Source organism: Stigmatopora nigra, chromosome 5 (genome assembly GCF_051989575.1).
Source record: "Stigmatopora nigra isolate UIUO_SnigA chromosome 5, RoL_Snig_1.1, whole genome shotgun sequence".
Lineage (NCBI taxonomy): Eukaryota > Metazoa > Chordata > Actinopteri > Syngnathiformes > Syngnathidae > Stigmatopora > Stigmatopora nigra.
Window position 1 is genome coordinate 10,772,541 of NC_135512.1, and position 22,464 is coordinate 10,795,004.

At 37.1% G+C, this 22,464-nt stretch overlaps 1 protein-coding gene across 1 annotated transcript; it reads right to left on the reverse strand.

Annotated features, from left to right (window-relative positions):
* Nucleotides 1–711: 711 nt before the first annotated feature.
* On the reverse strand, nt 712–21,942 carry kank3 (KN motif and ankyrin repeat domains 3). The gene is made up of 13 exons (XM_077717508.1): nt 21,800–21,942; nt 20,061–20,115; nt 10,503–10,559; nt 9,910–9,995; nt 7,227–9,011; nt 7,043–7,145; nt 6,691–6,936; nt 6,527–6,617; nt 5,915–6,134; nt 5,155–5,297; nt 4,276–4,476; nt 2,911–3,012; nt 712–1,791 (listed from the first exon to the last, which is right to left on the reverse strand). Exons 4-13 carry the CDS (start codon nt 9,944–9,946, stop codon nt 1,732–1,734), a joined length of 2,988 nt encoding a protein of 995 aa, XP_077573634.1. The 5' UTR covers nt 9,947–9,995; nt 10,503–10,559; nt 20,061–20,115; nt 21,800–21,942; the 3' UTR covers nt 712–1,731.
* Between the last annotated feature and the right edge of the window lie 522 nt (nt 21,943–22,464).

Below are 22,464 nucleotides of genomic sequence, written 5' to 3' on the forward strand. Positions count from 1 at the left end.
GGTCTTGGATTCTTCTTTAAACGCTCCCAATATGATGCTTGTAACAGTACTGGTGTTGTTCTTTGTCACACCTCTCATCACCATACATATGTAACTGAAATTGTCACAATTTAGGGCAGTAGGACCCAAAAGGACAGATAGTGAGTGGCGTGCGCTAACAAAAAATTCAATAACTATGGAAGGATTATCAAAAAATAACAAAAACTTTGGATTTAAACAAGAAAAACAGACCTGACGGGGAGGTCGTGGGGAAGACGAGGATCACCGTACACAACAACGCAGACGGTCCAACGATGACTGACAAACACAGGGTTTTCACTGACGGACATGGGTTGATGAGATAATCAAAAACACCTAGGTCAAACAAGAGGCAGATGACAGGTGAAATCAATGGGCAATCACGTGGACAGATCACACAGGGGATAAAATATAACAAAACCAATTGCTAACAGAAATTCATCCAACATTTTTACATTTAAATCTAATATTTAAATCAAAAAACATACACAACAGGCTTTTAGTCAGTGAAGAAAAGAAAAAGTAAAGTCCCAAGCCCAGCCAAACAATGAAAAAAGGGCATAAAATATCAGTAATGATATCCAAAACAAGTGTTGTATAAATATCTGGCATTATAAAGATTATAACAATCGTCATGGATTGTGGATATAAGTATAAGGATTCCTAAAAAAACTGACTAAATGACATTAAATATAGTTATATGTACTTTATTGGGAAACTATAACATTAAATATTGTTTGAGATGTTTATTCGTAATGTGCAGATAGCTTTGGAGAAAACATTTCACAGAAAAAAATCCCTATACATTGTTTATATGCGTTACGATATATTTTTATTAGTTAAGAGACATCTGATCGGAAGGGAGGCAAAGGCTCAATAATTACTTGTTTTGAGTTATTTGATCCACATTTAACTCCAAACCAGCACAAGTAACTGCATTGTTGAAATTTGGATGACCTACAAGTTGAAATTTTGAAAAAAATAACAACTTCTCCACTGCGCCACGTTTCAACTTCACAAAATGTATTGCACTAAAGTACAATTTCTTCATTCCTTGACTTCTAGTGAACGGCAGATAAAAACTTGGACTGGTTGCCAGTCAATCAAAGGGCAAATAATACAGTATATAGAAATAGACTGCACTCGCATTTGTAAAATTGACTGGGCTGAAAAATATAAGCAAGCGGCTTAAGGAAAAGGAAGGATACAGTTATATTTTATGTGAATACTGGAAAACCAATGCACATAAAAATATCCTATATTTACCTGATAGACAAGCACGCTAAGCTGAAAACTGACGTGCATTCGGTTAAACAATATAACCCATTTTAACAGTAATGATTGTGAATAAATGTGTAATTATCTGTATTGACGGGACAAAATATCTTGTACATCTCACTTCTATCATTCGCATGAACTTTCTCAAGCATTTCTCACGTTTGTCATCATATTTTATGTTCATATATCTGTTGCCTCTTGAGTATAAAATATTAGCAGAGTGCAAATAGTAAAAATCTCCTGTAACTGATTTGCAAAAAGCTCCTTAGTTGAGGAAGTAGTATAACTTTAAAAATAATATTCTCATATTAACAATACAAAGCAGGGCATGTTACAAAGTATAAATACGACATTGCAGTTTTATTCAATTCCAGTGGAGCTTTTTTAAAACCCAGATCCAGTTAATTTTACTTCTCTGCAATTGCCACGACGATATCACTCAGCAGGCCATGACTTGTGGCTATTGGTTGGGCTTCTCGGAGAGTTTGGACTTCCCTGTAACACAAAATGCAAAGTAATTCTTCCCAACCTCAATTTCACATTAGACGGGCATTAGTGTCCACCACCAAACAATGTCACAAACAATAAATGATGATCCCGTCTTAGGTGACTCAGAAGTTAAAAAAGGTATGTTTCGGGCTACGAATTAGTATGGTTTCCAGAACTGGGCTGGGTTCTCCACTTAGACTCGAGAGCAGTTTATATGTGAAACTATTAAGACAAGTTGGTTCTATAAATTTTCTTTTAATGTTAATAATTAATCTACAATATACAAACTTTGAAAAACAAATCACACTTTAATAATATATGAAAAGCCTTATTTCGCCATTGTTTAGGTCGCAATGTGTTCTGGTTACTCCGTAAATTGATGTAGTGGTTATCAGTAGAGATGGTAAATGTAGACAACGTGCTGAATTTAATAAATGCCACCCAACAATTTCAACATCACATTGTTAAAACAATGAAAATATTCTAGTGAGACTCAATCAATACAAAATCAAATTTTCATTTAGTATATTAAACCACTGTTAATAGAAGCCAATTTCAAGCATTTGTGCTAAAAAAAACATTCATTTATTGCAAATATATTTTGCATTTACTCCAAATATATTTTTTCAACTATATTAGATACCATCAAAACTGAATACTCTTCTCTTAGATGGTCAAAGATGAAGTGAAACTGCTAATGCTTTTTCCCGTTTTTCACTTGGACGCAAAATTTGATCAGCAAAAAACATAAAACAAACCTAAACTGCTCCATGATTCTTTAAGCTTTATTTTTTCTAACTTGAGAAACTTCTGCAAGGTTAAAACCACACATTTCAAACTCATTAATGTTAGGTATACTTAAAAAAATAAAATAAAAAGCAATGCAATTGCATAATGATGGCATTAGGGGTCAGCAAAGCAGTGCACCATCATTTTTACATTAAATTAGATTACTTTATTCATCCCATATTCAGGAAATTTTACAATTTCAAACAAAGATATGGAAAAATAAATGGGATTCCTGTCCATTCGTTGCTAAAACCTGAACCCTAATCTTAAACCAGGGCATCATGCTGTTAGTTTTCTTTGTGAACAAAGAGTAAATAAATCAGGATGTGCACTTACCAGAGCGCAATGAGTTTTTGCATAGTTCATATGGGCGTAGAGCAGCACAGCAGTGTCATTGTGAGACGCCTCCAGCGCGATGGAGAGCGCATTGCTACCATCCTGCAGGGACAATAAGAAATGAGTTAAATCCCACAAAGATTAGATGTTAGGGTCTGTGTTTTGGTTTGTTATCATTTAGTTTTGAATTGAATTGAATGCTTTATTGTCATTATACAATTCTAATGAGATGTAAAACTTCGCCGTAAAGTGCACAAACAACAAAAAAACAAGACAAAGAAATCATCTAAATAATCGTTAAGTTAGTAATAAGTAGTCAACATAATAACATAACAACATAATTTGCTTTAAAGTTTCCTCCTTGTTTGTATTTTTTCAACACTAATCATTATTTTGTGGGAATGAATGAACACCCCGGGTTTTTGCTCTATCTCACTGTCTTTTGCGCCGTTTCCTTGATTTCCTGCTGCCCGTGAACCTTGACACTGCAAATTTCCTGTGAACTTGAATATTGAATCAGAAAGTAGTTAGCATCATTCCTAAACTATGCACTCTGGACCAGTGGCAGAAAAACAAGGCCCCTCGAGTGAGGGCAGAGAAATTTTAACATTTATACACTATTATAGCACCACACATCGTCATACATTATTTCGAGAACCTACACTCGCCCACTCATTCCCTCTTTACGGCCAAATAAAGCTTTTAAAAAAAAATTCTAATTTAACCGTCAAACACAAATGGTGAAACCTTTTTTTTTTTTTTTTTTTAATACCTTGAGTCGAGTTTTCTCACGTTGAGTGAGAGTGGAGTTCCCCCCAACGTCAGCACAGCTGTGCAAAAATGAAACCCAATCTAACAGAGGCCAACTCATTCTGGCTAACAGTCCGCTCGGAACTATCGTCTTGTCTGGACGTTTTTTTTCACTATGTATGACTCATTGAATAAAAACGTTTCGGTTTAACTGGATGGATAACTGAAACCTCATATTAAATTAACTTTTCATTCATCTATATTACATTCAGAAATGTGTACAATTTGAGGTAAAATGAAGACAGGAACAAAGTCATCAGATTTTGGCTCTGTCTTGCCAAGATTGAATCAATAGTCTTAAAAATAAATAAATAAATAACACAAACTCTGAGCTCCTACCTCTAACTTCTTCTCAGAGAAATGAGGGACCAGATGATATCTCAAGAATGGTAAATAGGAGTACTAATTTACCTATTTACTTCTGTTGGTGTTTTTGTGGTGTATTCAGGAAGAAATGTTAATGTCGTTAGAGGATTAATTTTGACCTTTAACTTTACGTGGAAATCTGCATTTCCAAAGTTGGGTGTAAGTGAATGAAGATGTTGAGTATCTTACATTATCAACGATGGATATGTTGCAACCAGGCTGGTCGAGGAGCAGTTTGACAATCTCGGCTCGGCCATGTTCGCTGGCGCACATCAGAGCCGTGGAACCTTCATCGTCCTGTACGTTGACATCACCGCCACACTCCAGAAGCGCCTCCACCATCTCCTGGCGCCCGTGACTCACTGCTAGCATCAGTGCCGTCTGACCTGCCTGCAAATGTAGAAAAAAAAGAAAAAATAATATGACACACGTATAGGAAAATACTGTAAGTGGTTGCCATTGGGTTGAAAATGACCTGGGCAAAGGGTCTCATGCCCGGTCGCATTCTCTATTAAATTAATGAGTACATCTGTGTTTACACATTCTTGGTTCACCACTTGATGGTGTAAAGGAGCAGGATTCAAACTCTGACCGAAATGGCATTAGTTATACTTGGAACTGAGTGGTTTCTGTTTTCAGGGACCGTTACTGATCTACTCGTAGTTGATAAACGAAGACACTCCGATTAAAATCAAGGAATTTTGAGATCTTACAAATGGAAAACTTTGTGTAGCAAATTAAAAGGAAATGACAAATAGCCTGCCAGTGTAAAGATTGACTGCATGCGATGTTTTGCGCTCTTCAGAGCAACAACAAGGGGAACTAATTGGATTTAAAGGCCAGGCCGTGACGCCAGACAGACAGTCTTATGACTTCCCATTGTGAGTACTTGTCAGCTGCGTACAGTTCACATTTTCATTAAATCTTCTGAGAAGATCACAAGCTTTCCCAATGCTCATATGCTACACATTTTCTTGATGACATTTAACTTACAGCAGGACCTTTTCAATGGACTTGATGTATACAGTCAACGTCACAGGGACAGAGACAATGTTAACGATCGCCTACCTGGCTGGCCTTGGCATTGACATTGCCCTTGCTGAAAAGCTTCTTGACTACAGACATGTCGTCGTCCTTCTTCAAAGTGGAAAGAGCAGCCAACATGATGGCCGTGTAGCCCGCCTTATTCTGTTTGTCCACACAGCACATATCTGGAACAGGCAATGGCGACAACAAAGTCACGTAAATTCCAGTATATAAACTCTGCCTTTATAATAATAATGGTGTTTATCAACCCTGACAGAAAGTTAATTGGAGTAAACCCTAAATTGGTCGCCTGCCAATCGCATAACATGACTATGACTATGCAAACTAAATGCATCATGGAGCGTATTTTGATTAAAACTTTTAATAATTGGTTATTTAACTACATTTAATATAATAGAATTTTAGATTAGAAGTTGTAGACATAGTTTAAGCTTTTTTTTAATACTTATAATCCATCCACACTCCCAATCATACCGCCACCAGCGGGAATCGAGCCCGCGCGTGCCTGCACCGAAGTCACAAATGTGACAAAATTATACCCAACGTGCTCCCAAATTCCAACCAGCAAAAATGGCAGTCGTAAAATGTATGAAAACCACATACAAAAATGTGGGGGATTTCTAAAATAGCTTTTATATTGACTTTCTTTCGTTGACTTGAGGGCCATATGAAATGTCTGGTCATTGTATATATAGTACATCATACAACATTTGCTTGAAATAACATTGAGTATTAGCCTGTCCAATAAAAGGTCTGGCACGAAATAGTTGCGGCCACTCACTCGTGTCCAAAAGCAGATCCACGACGCCAAAGTTGGAGTGCGAGACACTGTAGTGAAGAGCGGTGTTTCCGTTCCCATCGCACATGTTGACCACGTGCTCCAACAGCAACGCAGACACCTCAGAGAAGGCCATCAGGTAGTCGGACACCCGTGGAGGCTGAGCCGTTTTGGCGCTGGAAACGCGGAACCACTCGAGCTGGACTAAGTGAGTGCTGGTAAGCTACAAGTACATTTGTAAACACAACTTCCATCAGGATGTTATTTCACAGTGTGGAATGTTTTTTCTTCCATCCAACCAAACCGGTTGTTTGGTAGGATGGAAGAAAAGAGAACTGGGTGTGAAGAAAGTTCTTCAGTGTTACTGCCTAGCTCATTTCCATGGGTGGATTTATTATCAAAAAATTATGGGATGCAAAGAGAAGCCCTCAATTTTAGCATCTCCTCAGTTAATTTCCCCTTCTTCAAAAATGTAATGAAATAATTAAAATTATTCCTACTACAGCACCTCAGATTGTCTCAATTCTATCAATACAAAAAATCAGTAAAGACAGAAAGATATTACATTTTTCAGGTTGTTCATGTAAATGTTTTAGGAAGCATGCAGGGACGCACCACATCCTTACTCTTCACTGATTGGATGCCATCATTGAGGTGATTCTTGAGAATGAGGCAAGCTTCGCGCATTTTGGAGCTCAGTTCAAACCTGCAACGAAAAGAGAATTTTTGAATTTGGAAGCTCTATGTGCGATGCATGAATCCAGATAGAAACAACATACTTCTCTTTGACACCATCAGATGAAACATTTTCTGCTCTCAGAATTTCCTCATCAGTGTCGCTGTCATCTATGTTGATATTTCTTTCCTCCTCTGATGTCTCTTCCTCCAGGTCCACCTCATCATCTTCCGTGCTGTCCAAGCAGTCACCCTCTCCGCTTTCTTCGGAGGAGCTTTCCTCTTCTTCCTTTTCCTCCTCCTCCTCTTCTTCATCTTCTTCTTCATCATCACTGGACGTTGATTCGTACCTAATGAATGAAAATATCATACAATCGCTTAAGTTACATTTTTCATTCTTTACATAATGGTATCAGATAGAAATGTATTAAGTCCGCCTGAAACTGGGATACCCACCCGCCATTTAAAATGCCAACAAACTGCAGGCTCTTCTTGCCTGTTGTGCGATTTTCACCTGCGCCATTGCCATCCTTCCTCTTCATAATGGATTTCAGCATACCTGTTGGAATTGACATCAATATTAAAGTTTTCAACTTATTTAGATGTAAGAGCAAAATTATTCTAATAATGTTAAAGTTACCTGTCTTTACGTTGTTTGGTGTTGTTGTTTCTTCTTGGTCTTCATCTTTCTCCTCTGAAATACTCACTGATTCCTCTGGAAAGATCTTATAATCATTCACTGTCAACTGTCTCTTCTTTAACACAGTTACTTTCTGTTCCTCAGTCTTTTTGTCATCCATATTTTCGTATTGGCAACCAATAGTGGCCATTACGACAATTTCTGGTTCTTCTGCTGTTGCAATAGAATCCGTTTGGGTATTTTGCTCAATCGTGTCCATTTGAAAACGGTTACCTACACATACATCCATCACAGCTGGAGAGCACAAAACAGCAACATCCTTTAGTGTAGCGGATGTAGTCTGGATCTGGGCTTGCTTAGAATCAGGCTTGGCAAGAATTCCTTTGTCAAACGTGACTTTCAAAGTCATCTCCTCAATCTGTGCTCGAAGACTTCCAAGATCTTTGTCTGCCTTGCTCAACTGGCCCTCTAAACTCATAATGGAGTCTTGCTGGAATTTAATGGTGCCCTGTAATGTGTCCATTTCACGCTGTGCCTCAGATGTCAGGCCTAGCAGTGACTCCATAACCCCAACTCCAGCCTCCTCTGTCTCTGGTCTTACCTGTGTCCCTTCTTCAAGGAGCACAGGGTTTTCCGTTCCCGTCCCCCTCTCACAAACGTTGAGCTCGGTACCCACAGCTACATCTTCCACACTGTGGTTATAGTAGACAACAATTGAGTCCATGGGCTGATCATCTCCCACAGCGACTGATTTCTTGTCAACAGACAGCTTGCCTGGAACCTTAACTACAAGCTTTGATGAAAGTTCAGCAGCACGTTCGTCTTTCCCCTCAAACTTCTCAGCGAGCTTTTTCAGTTCCTCAGATTTTCTGTGGCTTTGGTGACCTGGAGAGGCTGGGGAACTTGATTGATTCTGAACGCTAGGACTGTTTTGGGAGGTCTCTGTAGTCTGGGTAGAAGACTCTACTGATCGACTCTGGGCCGCAGACATCACATCCATGGTTGCTTTCTTCTCCTGAAGCGCTAACAACAACATATCTTTTTCAGCACGAAGCTCCGCCACCTCTTTTTCAAGAGCAGGGACACCTTTTACACGTTCTTCCATCTCCTTCAGTTGTTTCAAGGCTGTTGCCATCTGCTCTCGAACGGTCTGCAGTTGGCTTGGAGGAACTGGAGTCACCGTGGCGCCGGTGGCAGGAGTATTGAGTCCAGAGGTTTGAGGACTAGCTTTAGTCCAGCTGCTCTGCAACGGCTGAGTCGATGCGGAGCTGGACAACTGCTTGGGGGGATCTGCAAGCTGGAATCGCCCGCCATTGTGGCGGCTTTGTTCCTGCTGTAGTCGCCGACTTGTTTCCAGAAGAGTTCGCTCAACTCTAGGGTTGCGTTGTGGTGGAGGGGGTGGTACTTTGGCACCGGCAGACAGTGGGGGAACACTGAGGATAGTCACAGGGGAAAGAGAAAGCACTTCACAGGGTGCAGAGCCAAGGCGGTTTCTTGGCGGCGGTAGGGGTGGCACCCTGCCATCCTCACTACCAGGAGAGGCAAGAGACTCTGTGGATGTCCAACCACTTGTGCGACCCCCGGCACATCTTTGTGAGATTTTAAGGCCTCGTCCAGAACGGCGAGATGCCACCGCTGCCCTGCGGATGTTATGCCCACTTTCTATCTCTTCCACATATTTGAGGAAATCCAGGTCAAGCTGGAAACCATATGGCGTTTGGACAGAGTAAGATGCCGTCTGGTCAACTGCCTCCTGACTAGAATAGAGAAATGGAGAGCCTAAATCTGTAAGGAAGAGAGCACATGACTGAAAAAAAATACCAGACACTTATATACAAAATTGACAGTTAAACAAATTGCAGGGCACAAGGAGAGGGTTATGCTCGCACTCACACCTAAGGGCAATTTACAGTGTCCAATCAGCTTACCATTGCATGTCTTTGGAATGTGGGAGGAAACCGGGGTACCCCACTCGGCCACCAAGCGCAGTATCAAATGTATGTATCTCTGCTACGTACACACGCAATAAGCATAAAGTACAACAAAGCCTCCAAGTAATAATGTTGAGGCAATTCATTTCATTGTGCATTTATGTTTACCTTTTCAGGCAACAACTTTGTAGAACAATTCCCAATATAAAAGTGTGCCCATTTCACAATGTGTCCATTGTGTCCTCATCTAATTCTTTATGCAACATTCACACCATTTTACATCATTCTTCTCATTGACTCAACTATTTACCCTCCTCATCTCACATGACTGTTGTTAAACTTCACACATACAATTCACCCCTGTCTGATTTGATAAGAGGCAGCAAATTACAGAGTATATGTGGAAGCTGCATTCCTTTCCTTGTCAGCCCAAGCTGTGGGTAGTTGAAAACCACACATAGACATATAGAAGTGTATACCACATTTTCTCAACAGCTCAAATTAAGTCAACAAATTTACCCCACAATGTGATCCCCAAAATTGGGTATCAAAACCAATATCGCTAAGGAAAACGGCATTAGTTACTTGATGTTCCTTCTCTGTGTCTTTGTACTAATCCATTAATCTATGTTCCCAATTGCATGGTTTTCACTCAAGAAACCATTGTTCATATTTATATAGTAAATATATATCATAAAGTATATTCTGACTGGAAAGGGTTTTTATTTCAACTTTTATTTCAAATTACTTACCAGGTAGCTTTGGATTGACTTGCACTGACTGAGTCATCTTTCAGGTGCAGGACCTTTCAGCACACACTGCCTCAATAAACGCCTGGCTAAAAAAAACATACAGCGACATGATCCACACATTTGTCATCATTGACAAGGAAGCAAAACTGATGTCATGTTCAAAGCACTCCCCTTACTTAGCTTGATTTATATAGGAAAAAAAGGCAGCCTCTTTTTACTGACTAAACAATCTTATGCGTCTTAACATTATCATGAGGAGAAAATGTTGACTCTTTTATCCACCTGTTTGCCTAAATAGAAACTTGAAAGAAAAATGAGACCAAAATGTAAAGCAAAGCCCATAAAGGTTTGTTTACATAAAGCTCCTTTGTCATACGTTGTGAGACTGCCTGACATTGTACTTTGTTAACTTAAATACCAGCAAATAACATTTCAACAGTATGACATCACTTAAGAGTCTGTCAATATAGTAACCTCTTGGTTTCTACTGTAGGCCGCAATTGTATTCAGAATATAGCAGATTCTTGCCATCGGCAAGTTTGCACATTGCAACTATCAAATCGTGAGTGAAATCTAGTCAGTTTTATACTTACCACGCTCAGACTAAATGTTGGATTCATGCAGCAAGATTCCAGTTTAGTTTCCTCTCCCTAGGAAAGAAGGCAAAGACATTCAGAAAGTTGAAGAACATTTCTGAAACAAAAATCCTAATCTTCTGTAACAAACATCCTCGTAAGGGATTACCGGGGCATATCCCATCTGAGAGAAGACGAGACTAGACCCTAGACTGGTTTCCAGTCAGCAATAGGATACCCAGAGAGACAAACGACCACAGGTACACAGAATTCATATCCCCATCAACCTCTACAGTCTACATCATGAGGCCACTACAAAAACAATATGTATGCGGTCATACGTTTTGAGACACATTGTCATCCGACAGAATGATGACATGTCTCGAAACCTTTGACCTAGGGTGTACATCCAGTCAGTCATTCACCCTGAAACACACACATACACCGAAACACAAAGATGTGTGTCCTCACAGCCTCAGGGAAATTCCTACAACATGCTGTTGAAACATGCCAGTCGTCCTTGTATCTGACTGACTAGAGATAACACGCACGCACACCTGTCGACTCACACCGTTTGCTGTCAAATTTAACAAAACCACAAAGCCCACAACAGGCAAGATAATTAGAAAGGGATTTCGGACAATTACCAACAGTGGACTCATTCATGAGCAATCCCGAGTGGGCAGGGAAAAGAAGAATACATGAAAGGCCTGGAAGTCTGTGCCGTGTCCTCTTATCAGCTACCGAGTGTTTGCAGTCACTGTGTTGGTCTGTTTCTCCTCTTAGTTCAGAGGGAAATGAACAAGACTCGCGTAAACAGATACAAGCACGCACACGTTTCTGGGGTGAAACATGTCGCCAGAGTTTTCTAGTCCAAGCAGACAGAATCAATTGATTGTTCTTTTCCACCATCCAACTATTGCTTTTGCTCAGTTTGCTTGTGCTTTTCCACAAATGTGACAAATATTGCAAAAGCTTAAATACCAAACCTGATTAAAGACTTCAATGTATTCTTGCTTCAGTAATGTGTGAAACTAGATCCAATTGAGGTGAGTGGTTAGTTTATTGGTGTCATGGGATCCTGAGACTCAACAAACAGACTTTTTGTACTTGAAGCAAAACTTCTTCCTAGGGGAGAAGGTAACAAAATACTCATTGAGAAGTGAGGGGGAGAATTGAAGTGAAGGGAGTATTCATATCATTTTAGCCTAATATTCTTCTATTATTTCTGCACTGCTCATCCTCACAAGGGTCATGGGACTTGCTGGAGCCAATCCCAGCCAACTATGGCCACCAGGCCCTGAATTGGTGGTCAGCCAATCACAGGGCACAAGGAGACGGAGAACCATTCACGCACTTAGCTGACATGTTTGCCAAGTGGCTTGATTTACAACAGCCGAAAAGCACCCTGGTACTGAAAACACGACTACTTAATCAGATATGATCTAGAACCACATATAAACAGGAAAAACACTTTTACTTAAAAAAAAGACACTCAGGTACACCAACCCACCCTTTTATTCCCCTACAGGAGACCTGCTATTGTCTCTTAGTAAGATTCAGGGTGGAAGTTGTGGAGGGTTTGGGAGGTGGAAGAGTGAACAGGAAGCCCATCAGGCTGTCCTGAAAGCTGCTTCCTGAAGGCAGCAGGGAAAGACTGCCGAAAAGACAAGCAAAAGAGTCAGTACTGAACAAATAGAGCCAGCATGGCCAAGACACACACACACACTGTTGTGAAAAAAAAGTCAAACAAAGCTCTTTGTCACGTACGGTATTTTAACTCCACTATGTTCATTCCACAGTACGTATACATGCTTACCTCTGTCCATTTCTAGTACGCATTTAAAGATGACAAAGAGATACTTCCTTTTCTGCATACATGCGATTTACTTGTGCGGTCCAACATTCAGGCTGACTTGAAACATCATGCAAGCTCTGCTTTTTCCTTCCAGATTGCCCAGCAAGCACAATTGAGCACATTGTGGCTGGACAAGGAAGCATTATGCCGCTTTGCTGGGGACACTCTCACAGTGTTTTGTGAAGAGTCGTTGTTTCCCCTCATAGCAGAAAGCCTGTTCTTTCTCTCACTACAGGTTCATAATGTCGCAGAGTCAATCTAATCAAGCTGAGCAGTGTTCAGTAAGGGTGTTTGGGCAATTTGACACAAGTCCTATTATCCTATAGGTGTTTCTCATGCAAAGCTCAGCAAACAGGTTGATTATACTGAAGAAATTAGAATAAAGGGAGCATGTTTTTCTTCTGTTTCTCTTGTTTTAATGAACTGTTAAGAAAAGTAATGGGTGGGGCAACCTTAACAACCTGTTTATCATTTGATAGTATCACAATATTCAACAACGCTCAAAAATACAAATAATTTTTGGAAGAAAACTAATTCAGTGACAGATTTAAATGTAAGTATAAATGACGACATAAAGATAAAGTTCTAGTTGCAGTACTGCGTGTGGGCAAAGCATTGTGGTTTTTGATTTAATCTTTTAAAACAAAAATGTATTACCACAGGAACCGAAGTTGACAAGACATGAATTATTCCCCAGGATAGCAACATTTTGTCTGTTATTTTAAAAACAATGGCATTTCCTGGCATTCTTTTTCATTTAAAACAAGCTCAAAGTTTGCATCTCAGTAGCAACATTGGCTAAAGATGTCCCCTTGCTTAAAGCCACTGATTCTCAGTGAAGGAAAAAAGACATTATAAAATCAGGTTTATCCCCATTTACAACATCAGTGATGTCACAGTGCATTGTGGAAGACACTGACCCGTGTCCCCCTACTTTATACTCACAGGCTTGATCTAAAATGTAATCTTTTTAACAGCTGAACGTGAAATACAAATACGCACACCTTGCTGGTGGTTGTTGTCTCTGATTTCCATTTTCCCTCCTCATCTTAGCTCTATGCATTTTTTAGTGAGCGTACATTAAAAGTCAAACATCTTTGTGTTGACTTGAGTATGTGCTTAACAGAGTTGTCTTCAGAAGACTTAAATCTTCTTCGCAACAGTAGCAGCTGTGACTTCCAGATGTTTTGCATCTTACATCTACGGAAACAAACCAGATGGGAGCAGTTTTTTTCTATTAAGAAACAACAGAGGTACAGTATGTTATTTCCGGAACTTCTGACAATTACAGCACTGCTCTCCATCTTTGATTAAGGGGCTGAAGTAATGACTAGCTAGATGTACAGTGACAAAAAGTATACTCTTTTGTCACATTTTTGTCAAAAAGTATACATTTTTGTCACTGGAGAGACTCAGTAAGAAAAAATAAATATATCAAGCAAAGGATGTGCAGTAAAAAAATAAATTAAATTAAAAAAAAATAAAACAAGGGATGCGCAGTAAAAAATAATAATAATTTTAAAAAAAATCAAGCAAGGGATGTGCTTTGTAATTTAGTTTCTCTGTTAATGTTTAACTGGAATTCTTTGTCACTCTAACGTCAGATAGTAAGAGATTTACTTTTATCTCTATTTGGTTGTCAAACACATCTTTCGCCTGTTTTATCCTGTCAAACAGTTTACAATCTGGAAGTGATTTCTCTCGAATGTGTTGACCCCCGACAGTTTTCTGCAAACATCAAGGTTTGTGTGCAGACTAAACAAAAGCAACTAGACAGAAAACAAAGAGAAATGTTACCTTTTCTCATTTTGTCGCAGAGACTTGGTAGAAACAGTAAGTTTTAAGTCAGTTTTACATGACGTTTCATTTACTTTATGAAAATATGGTGTGTGGGAGCGGTGGTTATAATAAAACATTTTACGGGGTCTTGCTTCAGATAAAACATGTTCAAGTTTCTTAAACATATATTTAAACATTGTATTGTAAATATTGTACCACGTTTGGGGAGCTGCTGGATTTATTTTATTTTGAAATGGTAGAGTAATGGGAAAAGATCAGATTAAATGATTTAGAAAAAAAAGTAATAATGTCACTATGAGTTGGCACTAGTTTTATTGCTGTAGCAGTGTCGACATCAACTTCAGCCTTCTGTAATGACTTCATAGGGCAGATACGCTTTTCCATAAACGAGAATTTTCCACGAGAAGCTAATGAATTGAAGAATTTCAAACTAAATCTTGTAAACTACACTCCTATTGCCCGTATGGACTTTTATTAAGGTTAATGTTTCATTGGGAATATTTTCAATGGGTGTTATCCCTACATTCCATATCTGCCAAATGACAAGCATTTCCCTCGAGAGCTTCTTCAAATCCAAAGTAGTAATTCCTCTTCCACCAAGAGTGTTTTTTTGTCTTCAATTGTGTTTACAATGATCTCCCTAACTGCAGTTCAAAACCAAACAGAAAACAATATGAAAAAGCAGACCAAAAACCAGCAGTATTGTTAAAAAAAAGAAGAAATATGTGTTTGTGGTATTGACCAAGTTCTAAAAACAGTCATGGTTTCATTCATTCTTCCAACAAGCAAAGTTTAGATTTGACCCTTTTTAGTGTCACAACCACAATCTTTTGTTCAGTGATATGTACTCCTCAAAAATCTTTTCCACTCAAAAATTACAACCGGTAAATGCGCCAGTCATGGTTTTTCATTCATTCTCTGAAGGAAGCGGTTTAGATTTGACCCTTTCTGGTGTCAAACCTGCAATCCTTTGGTGTACTGACAATGATATACTCCGCAAAAACCCTTTTGCCCTCAAAAATTACAACGAGCAGATGCGTAAAAAGTGCATAGGTCACTCAATGGTGAGTGTAAATCTTTAGTCAGACACTCAGTTAGACAGTGAGCAGTAGGCTTAATGTCTCATGCCCAAATTCTTGCCAGTACTTAAAAGAACAAGTATTTTTAGCATGTCACGGTCACAGCAGCAGACAAGTTTTATTGGAGCACCCAAAACAAACAAAACCATGAATAAAATATTGCTGTCATTAGAAGCCAAAAGAACAGCATCACCGAATGACTGAGCTGACTATAATTCACTCCTGTAAATAGTTACAATAGCTCCAACCCACACCTGAACTTGAGTCAAGAACTACTACACACATCAGTAAGTCTTGCATATCAACCAACATGATCCAGCAGTCCCTTCAACATGAGCGCTGCTGTTTATTTTCATACTCACCAATACACTTAACTGCACACAGTACTTGGAAAGCACACCTCAAAATAAATTACTGTTTCCCAAACATAAGAACATCACTTCCTTTTAACTATGCACTTTAAAACCATAGCAGTCCCAAGTTAGTTTTTAAGATATCGTTGTCACTATTAACAACGCAAGACCAAATTTGAGAATTTTAATGCTTATTTGACAAATGTATACTGTTTATGTAGTCGTCTAAAGTGCAGCAAGTCTAAAATGTGTCTGTATTTGCAATCAACGCACCTGGTTTGTGGAAAATTTTAAAGTAAAAATAAAATGAGAGCTTGTGGAAGGCAGTTGTTATTGTGTAGCCTTTGAAGTTGTGCACTGAACTTGACTTTGAGCTTAATGTAAACTAAATTCTGTTTTTTATAACTGTCTTATGGCTTGCATATAAATGAATTACTATCAAGCCAAGCAGACATTCTACAATTTCCCTTTGTATAAACCCTAAAAGATTAAATTGGTAAAATGAAGATCACAACCATGTAATAAAATCTAAGTAACCCTCTTATGACAATTTCAAATAGCAATAACAGATCCTTTGATGATATTTTTTTCCTCAAATAAAAGTTGTCTGGGTGGCAAACACGATTCTGTGTAAAAGAGAGAACTAAACCTGAGGCTATGAGGTTATTGAAAGTGGATTCCACAAAACTCCAGACCAATATAATTTACTCAAATTGTAACCGAATCGGGAATACCACACAAAGAGTACAACATTAACTGCATTTTCTTTGTGATGGTTGAGGAAAAACTATTAGCACATCTGAAATTGCTATTAAAATCGAATTCAAAACATGATCTGCTTGAACATTTAGTGACATCAGACTGAACATTCGTGAATAATGGGGCGTAATCTACATATTTAGACCACCACATCATCTACTGCTGCTCCAGTTCAACAGTTGCATTATTATGCCTCACCAGTTCATCCCACCTGGGCGGATACTCCTATACCATATGTACTGTGCTCTTGCTGTAGCCATTGTTTTAAGAAAAACTTGTAATTCTTTTATATTTAATTTAACTTCATCTGCCAAATAAAAAAAAATACTTTCTCGGCATATTAAGAAAAAATGTCTAATTTAAAACATGGGATGGTTTAAAAAGGGAGAAGGAAAAGAAGGAAAGGGGAGCAAAGACTCATAAACTGGTAAAACTGCTTTCCAAACGGCATATCAGAGTGGCAGCAAAAAAAATGAATTATAAAAATTATCAGTCTCTTCCTTAGACTCATTAAAAGACATTTAAAAGTTCTCCTCATCTATGGCATTGAACATTTCTATTCTAATTCACAAATTCTCTACAAAATAACAGGCTAACTAAATAATATAGATAAGGAAACACAAACACTGCATTCCACATATTGGTATAATCTTGCAAAAGATTTGCAGGCATTCCAAGTTCTAAACAAGGTAAAAAAAATGTTGCTTACTTTGTGACAGCTTTGTACAGTACAGTTGATAACATTAACCCATAATAGAGCTAAAAATAGTAATGAGCTTAATTTCATCAGAAAATGCCATAAACACAGAGCTAAATTTAATAGCATTTGATTAAATGAACTTTGTCCACAAGAGGAATGTTCATGTGGCCTTGTGTTTGTCTTTGCAGAAGTAGAGTTCCTCTGGCCTCTTGACATGTCTGACTAAACTTACAGAACGTCTATTTGGGGCACCAAGCAGTAAGTTGAAGCTCAAGCCAAGGTACAGTTGCATAACCTGTAAAACGTTGTTACACTGTACAACTACAGCACGTTTCTCCTCAAGTCCTGTCCCAAATATAGCACAAAGTACAGTAATCCCTCGAATATCGCGGTTAATGTAAACCAAACATGGCCGCAACAATCGAAAAATCGTAAAGAAGGGTCATCCCTATTATAACTTTTTCCCCTTCAGTGCTGAGTCTTAGTAGCAAGAGTGGCTTCCGCTTACGAGTTTCAGCGTAGATTTTCAAAACTAGTGCCAAAATTAATGGAATAATAAATTGACAGCTTTATCGATTGTGCTAATCGATAGATCATTTTTGGACATTCAAATTAGTACAAATTGTTTGCAATTATTGATTTAAAATGAGGAAACACAGGAAAAGATCTACAATCTTCATTTGAATTTCATCATAAAACAGAAAGTTGGCACTCATCATGTACTTTCTTGGGCCACACAAAATAAGACTACATACATACAATGTCGCGGTGGGCCAGATTTGGCCCGCGGGCCGCCACTTTGACACATGTGTATTAAAATATATTTGTGGCATAATTAGTGTAAAGTGTTTTACCTTTCCTAAAATGTGTCTCCTGCATGAAGGACCACACACAGAGACATATTCATGTATTTAATTTGTTCTATTAAATAAAACATGCAGACTTTGAATATCAAAATAAAAGGAAACTTGCAAGCACAGCAAGAACATGCAAATTCCACACAAAAAAAGACAATCCAAAAACCTCAGAAATGTGAAGTACTTGGCCAGCATCCATAAGAGATTTTGTTTATACTGACAGCTTAAACAGTATAGCTCATAGTCATGTTATTTCCTCACGCCAACTGACTGCAAGTTCAAGGATTACAGATAAAAGACTGACAACAGAAGATTACCCACTTGAGGAGGCAAAAACTTCAAAAAGAAAACAAGAAATTTAATTTCCTCTGTATAAATATCACTCAGTAAACTCACATTAACTCATCAAGCCACACATGACTTCTAAGTATGGCATTATGGTGCCTCAATCTCACATTGTTTGTACTGATGGCCTGATAAAACCAGCACACAATTGTGAGGTCACCAAAACGGACAGACTTCAATGGTGTTTTTTCTTTCATTTAGAGTCACACCCGCTCCACCTCATACTGTGTAAACAATCAATCAATCAACATAAATAATGATGACATTGTACCATGGAATACTCAGAAAATATAGTTTGAATATACTTTTCTGAGGGACGCATTATCGGCTGTCGCAGCAGGTGATGTTACATATGAACAACCAGTTATATGTTGAAAAAAAATCATACACATATATATGAATATAAATAAATAAATAAATAAATACATATGTATATATATATATTCCAAAATGCTACTTTCTATGATTGTTTTCAAGTGCGATAGTTATTCACTTACGTTTTTTAATGTTAAATAATATAGGCGGTAAAGAGTGATACACAGACAAACTCAACTTTTAAAATGTTTTTATAGTATCCAATTTTATAGGCTTTTACAGTAGATTGTAGCACCTTGACTTTATTTCCTCAATAACCACGCTCGTAACTCATTTTAGTCATAAATCATATTATTTATGTGCTTAGCTATCTATCCTCTTAACTAGAAAGAACCCTTTTATTTTGAATTTGAACCACGCTCGTAACTCATTTTAGTCATAAATCATATTATTTATGTGCTTAGCTATCTATCCTCTTAACTAGAAAGAACCCTTTTATTTTGAAGAAAAATTTATTTTTGAGAAATTCATTATCGTTATCTTTTTATATATATATGTATATATATATATATATATATATATATATATATATATATATATATATATATATATATATATATATATATATATATATATATATATATATATATATATATATGTATATATATATATATATATATATATATATATATATATATATACATATACATATATATATATATATATATATATATATATATATATATATATATATATATATATATATATATATATATATATATATATATGTATATGTATATGTATATATATATATATATATATATATATATATATATATGTATGTATGTATGTATGTATGTATGTATGTATGTATGTATGTATGTATGTATGTATGTATGTATGTATGTATGTATGTATGTATGTATGTATGTATGTATGTATGTATGTATGTATGTATGTATGTATGTATGTATGTATGTATGTATGTATGTATGTATGTATGTATGTATGTATGTATGTATGTATGTATGTATGTATGTATGTATGTATGTATGTATGTATGTATGTATGTATGTATGTATGTATGTATGTATGTATGTATGTATGTATGTATGTATGTATGTATGTATGTATGTATGTATGTATGTATGTATGTATGTATGTATGTATGTATGTATGTATGTATGTATGTATGTATGTATGTATGTATGTATGTATGTATGTATGTATGTATGTATGTATGTATGTATGTATGTATGTATGTATATATATATATATATATATATATATATATATATATATATATATATATATATATATATATATATATATATATATATATATATATTTATATATATATATATATATATATATACATATATATATAAAAAGATAACGATAATGAATTTCTCAGCAGAAATCGACACACTGTTTTAATTTTGCATTAGTTGAAGGAACAAGGATGTCCCAATCACACAAATTTCTTTATTCCGATTCCAGTTCAAGTCACCTGATTTTGAAGATCTGACGATACCAAGTCCCGATTGGAAATCCTTGGAAATGTTCTAAGGGAGGAAAAAGCACATGCAAATGTCTTTTTTTCCACAATTTGAACAAGACTATCTTAAACTTATATTTATAGAAAATGTTTCTAAGAAGAGCAGTAGATTAAATGGAAATGAGAAAAAAAAACAAATTCCCTTTCTATATTGCAAACAAAATACAGGATTTTCTTGACATGAACAAACTAGTAATAGTTGTTTAAATTGAACTATTTTGGTAGTTTGTTACATGAGTGTAAATTGCTTATAATCATCTACTCATTCACACCATTGACAGTGAGAGACATCAAATTCAGTTCACATGTGATGGCAGAAAGTGAGTTATCATATTTCCCTGCCATTGACGGTGACAGGCGTCTAATTCAATGATTTTACCTGAGTTCACCAGCTCTTCCAGTCAAAATTTATTGGATGTAAGTGAGATAGTAATTATAAATAAATGCATACATTTTGAATAGACTTTTAACATCGCTATAAGAAATGGCAAATAACAAGGTATAGAAGTTTGTCAGACTTTAGGTAAAAGAGTAGTTATGCTGAACATAAAAGTATAAACTTATAAGACTATAAGGAATAAAATATTGCTATAGCAATACTATCAAATCCCTATTAAGCATCATAAAACAGGATTTGAGCTATTGAATGATAACAGTAATGAATTTCTCAGCACAAATCAACACTCCTTACATTTCCTGCTATTCTCTACCAAATAAATGCACATAAAATTGTTGAATTTTGTGAATGTTGTAGGATTGTAGTCTTTAACTATTTATACGCTGGACAAATTTGGATTGTTTGGCCCATAGGGCGAAAAAGGAAGAAAAACTACTTTGTGTATACATGTGCATCCTGATAACTTTGCCCTTGAGCTTGGCACTGAATCGGAATGTTGTGTTTAATTCCATGTCAACATTTTTGCAAGAATAACAGCATGTGTGGGAAACATTTTTATAATTAATCTTCCAAAATGGGGGGAAAATGTTGATGCTTTGAGAATATATTAGCTGTTATTGGTTGAAATTTGGGGGCGAGGTAAACAAAACAATTATGTGCTCTCTTTGGAAAAGATGATGTTCGGGCAGTAAAATGCTCTCAGTTGTTTGATTGTTAACATTAAAACATTGGCTTTTTTTTCAAACTCAAGGAAAATTGTGTTTAGTATATTTCTAAGGTGGGCTGGTAGTGGAGTGGTTAACGCGTCTGCCTCACAGTAGAGGACCTGGGTTCAAATCCAGGGCGGTCCACCTGTGTGAAGTTTGCGTATTCTCACCGGGCCTGCGTGGGTTTTCTCCGGGTCCTCCGGCTTCCTCCCACATTCCAAAGAGATGCGTGGTAGGCTGATTGGACACTCTAAATTGCCCTTTGCTACGAGTGTGAGCGTGAATGGTAATTTGTCTCCTTGTGCCCTGCGATTGGATGGCCACCAATTCAGGGTCTCCCCTGCCTCTGGCCCAAAGTCAGCTGGGATATGCTCCAGCACCCCCCGCGACCCTAGTGAGGATATAGCGGATCAGAACATGTGAGGAGTCTATTGATAATTCACCATAACACGTACAATAAATCAACTTCTAAATCCGGCATGGAGCGTACAAAGCAACAACAGTCAAGCAATGAATCAACTTGGCGTATCGATTTGTTTGTTTGTTTTTTGTTTGTTGATTTGTGTGTGGGTGTGTATGTGGTTTACCTTCTGACTTGTCTTCGGGGCCGTGTCTTCACACTGGATCTGCTCATGCTTCTCGTGAGAGGAAAGCGAGGAATGTTTTGGGAGGGGAAAAGAAAGAAAATTCACAGCCCCCTTAAAAAGTTCAGCACAAGTGACGATTGAAAGGAGAAGGGGCTGCGTTTCCGTTTTGGACTGTCAAAATAAAAAACACAGTGGTCTGATAAAAACTTTTTATTTAAAAAATAATTATAACGAAAGAAAGATAGACAGAAAAATAAGACCAGGTTGCCCTTTTTGAGGGTTCATCCTATTCATATTGATTTTTATTTTTGTGAGTTCAAAGGATTGTGATTCACAAACTACTGAATGCTTAGTTTATTTATCTGCATATGTAGGAATAGAACTATAATAACATGTTTTCATTATCATTTCAAAGGGATTCATGGAAAAAATTGTTGTGATCTTGTATTTGCTATCATATTATGTTGAAAACTTAAAGTACATACATAAACTATCAAGACTAGACTAAAACACATGTACATACTGCATAAAGAGACTTAATCAGGATCATACACTTTTATTGAAGAGTTCAGAGTTTATAGTGACCAAAAATGAATACAATTAAGTTCATGAGGGCATCATGCTTATTCAAAAGTTTAATTAATGTGAGTTAAAGCAGTTAACAG

What these genes read in the sequence shown, in the direction of transcription:
- kank3 (XM_077717508.1), bottom strand. Translation starts at nt 9,946, where the DNA reads ATGACTCAGTCAGTGCAAGTCAATCCAAAGCTACCTG. An exon ending in AGTCAATCCAAAGCTACCTG is followed by an intron (nt 9,012 to 9,909) that starts GTAAGTAATTTG and finishes TCTTCCTTACAG; the next exon opens with ATTTAGGCTCTCCATTTCTC. An exon ending in TCTGATGGTGTCAAAGAGAA is followed by an intron (nt 6,618 to 6,690) that starts GTATGTTGTTTC and finishes TTTTCGTTGCAG; the next exon opens with GTTTGAACTGAGCTCCAAAA.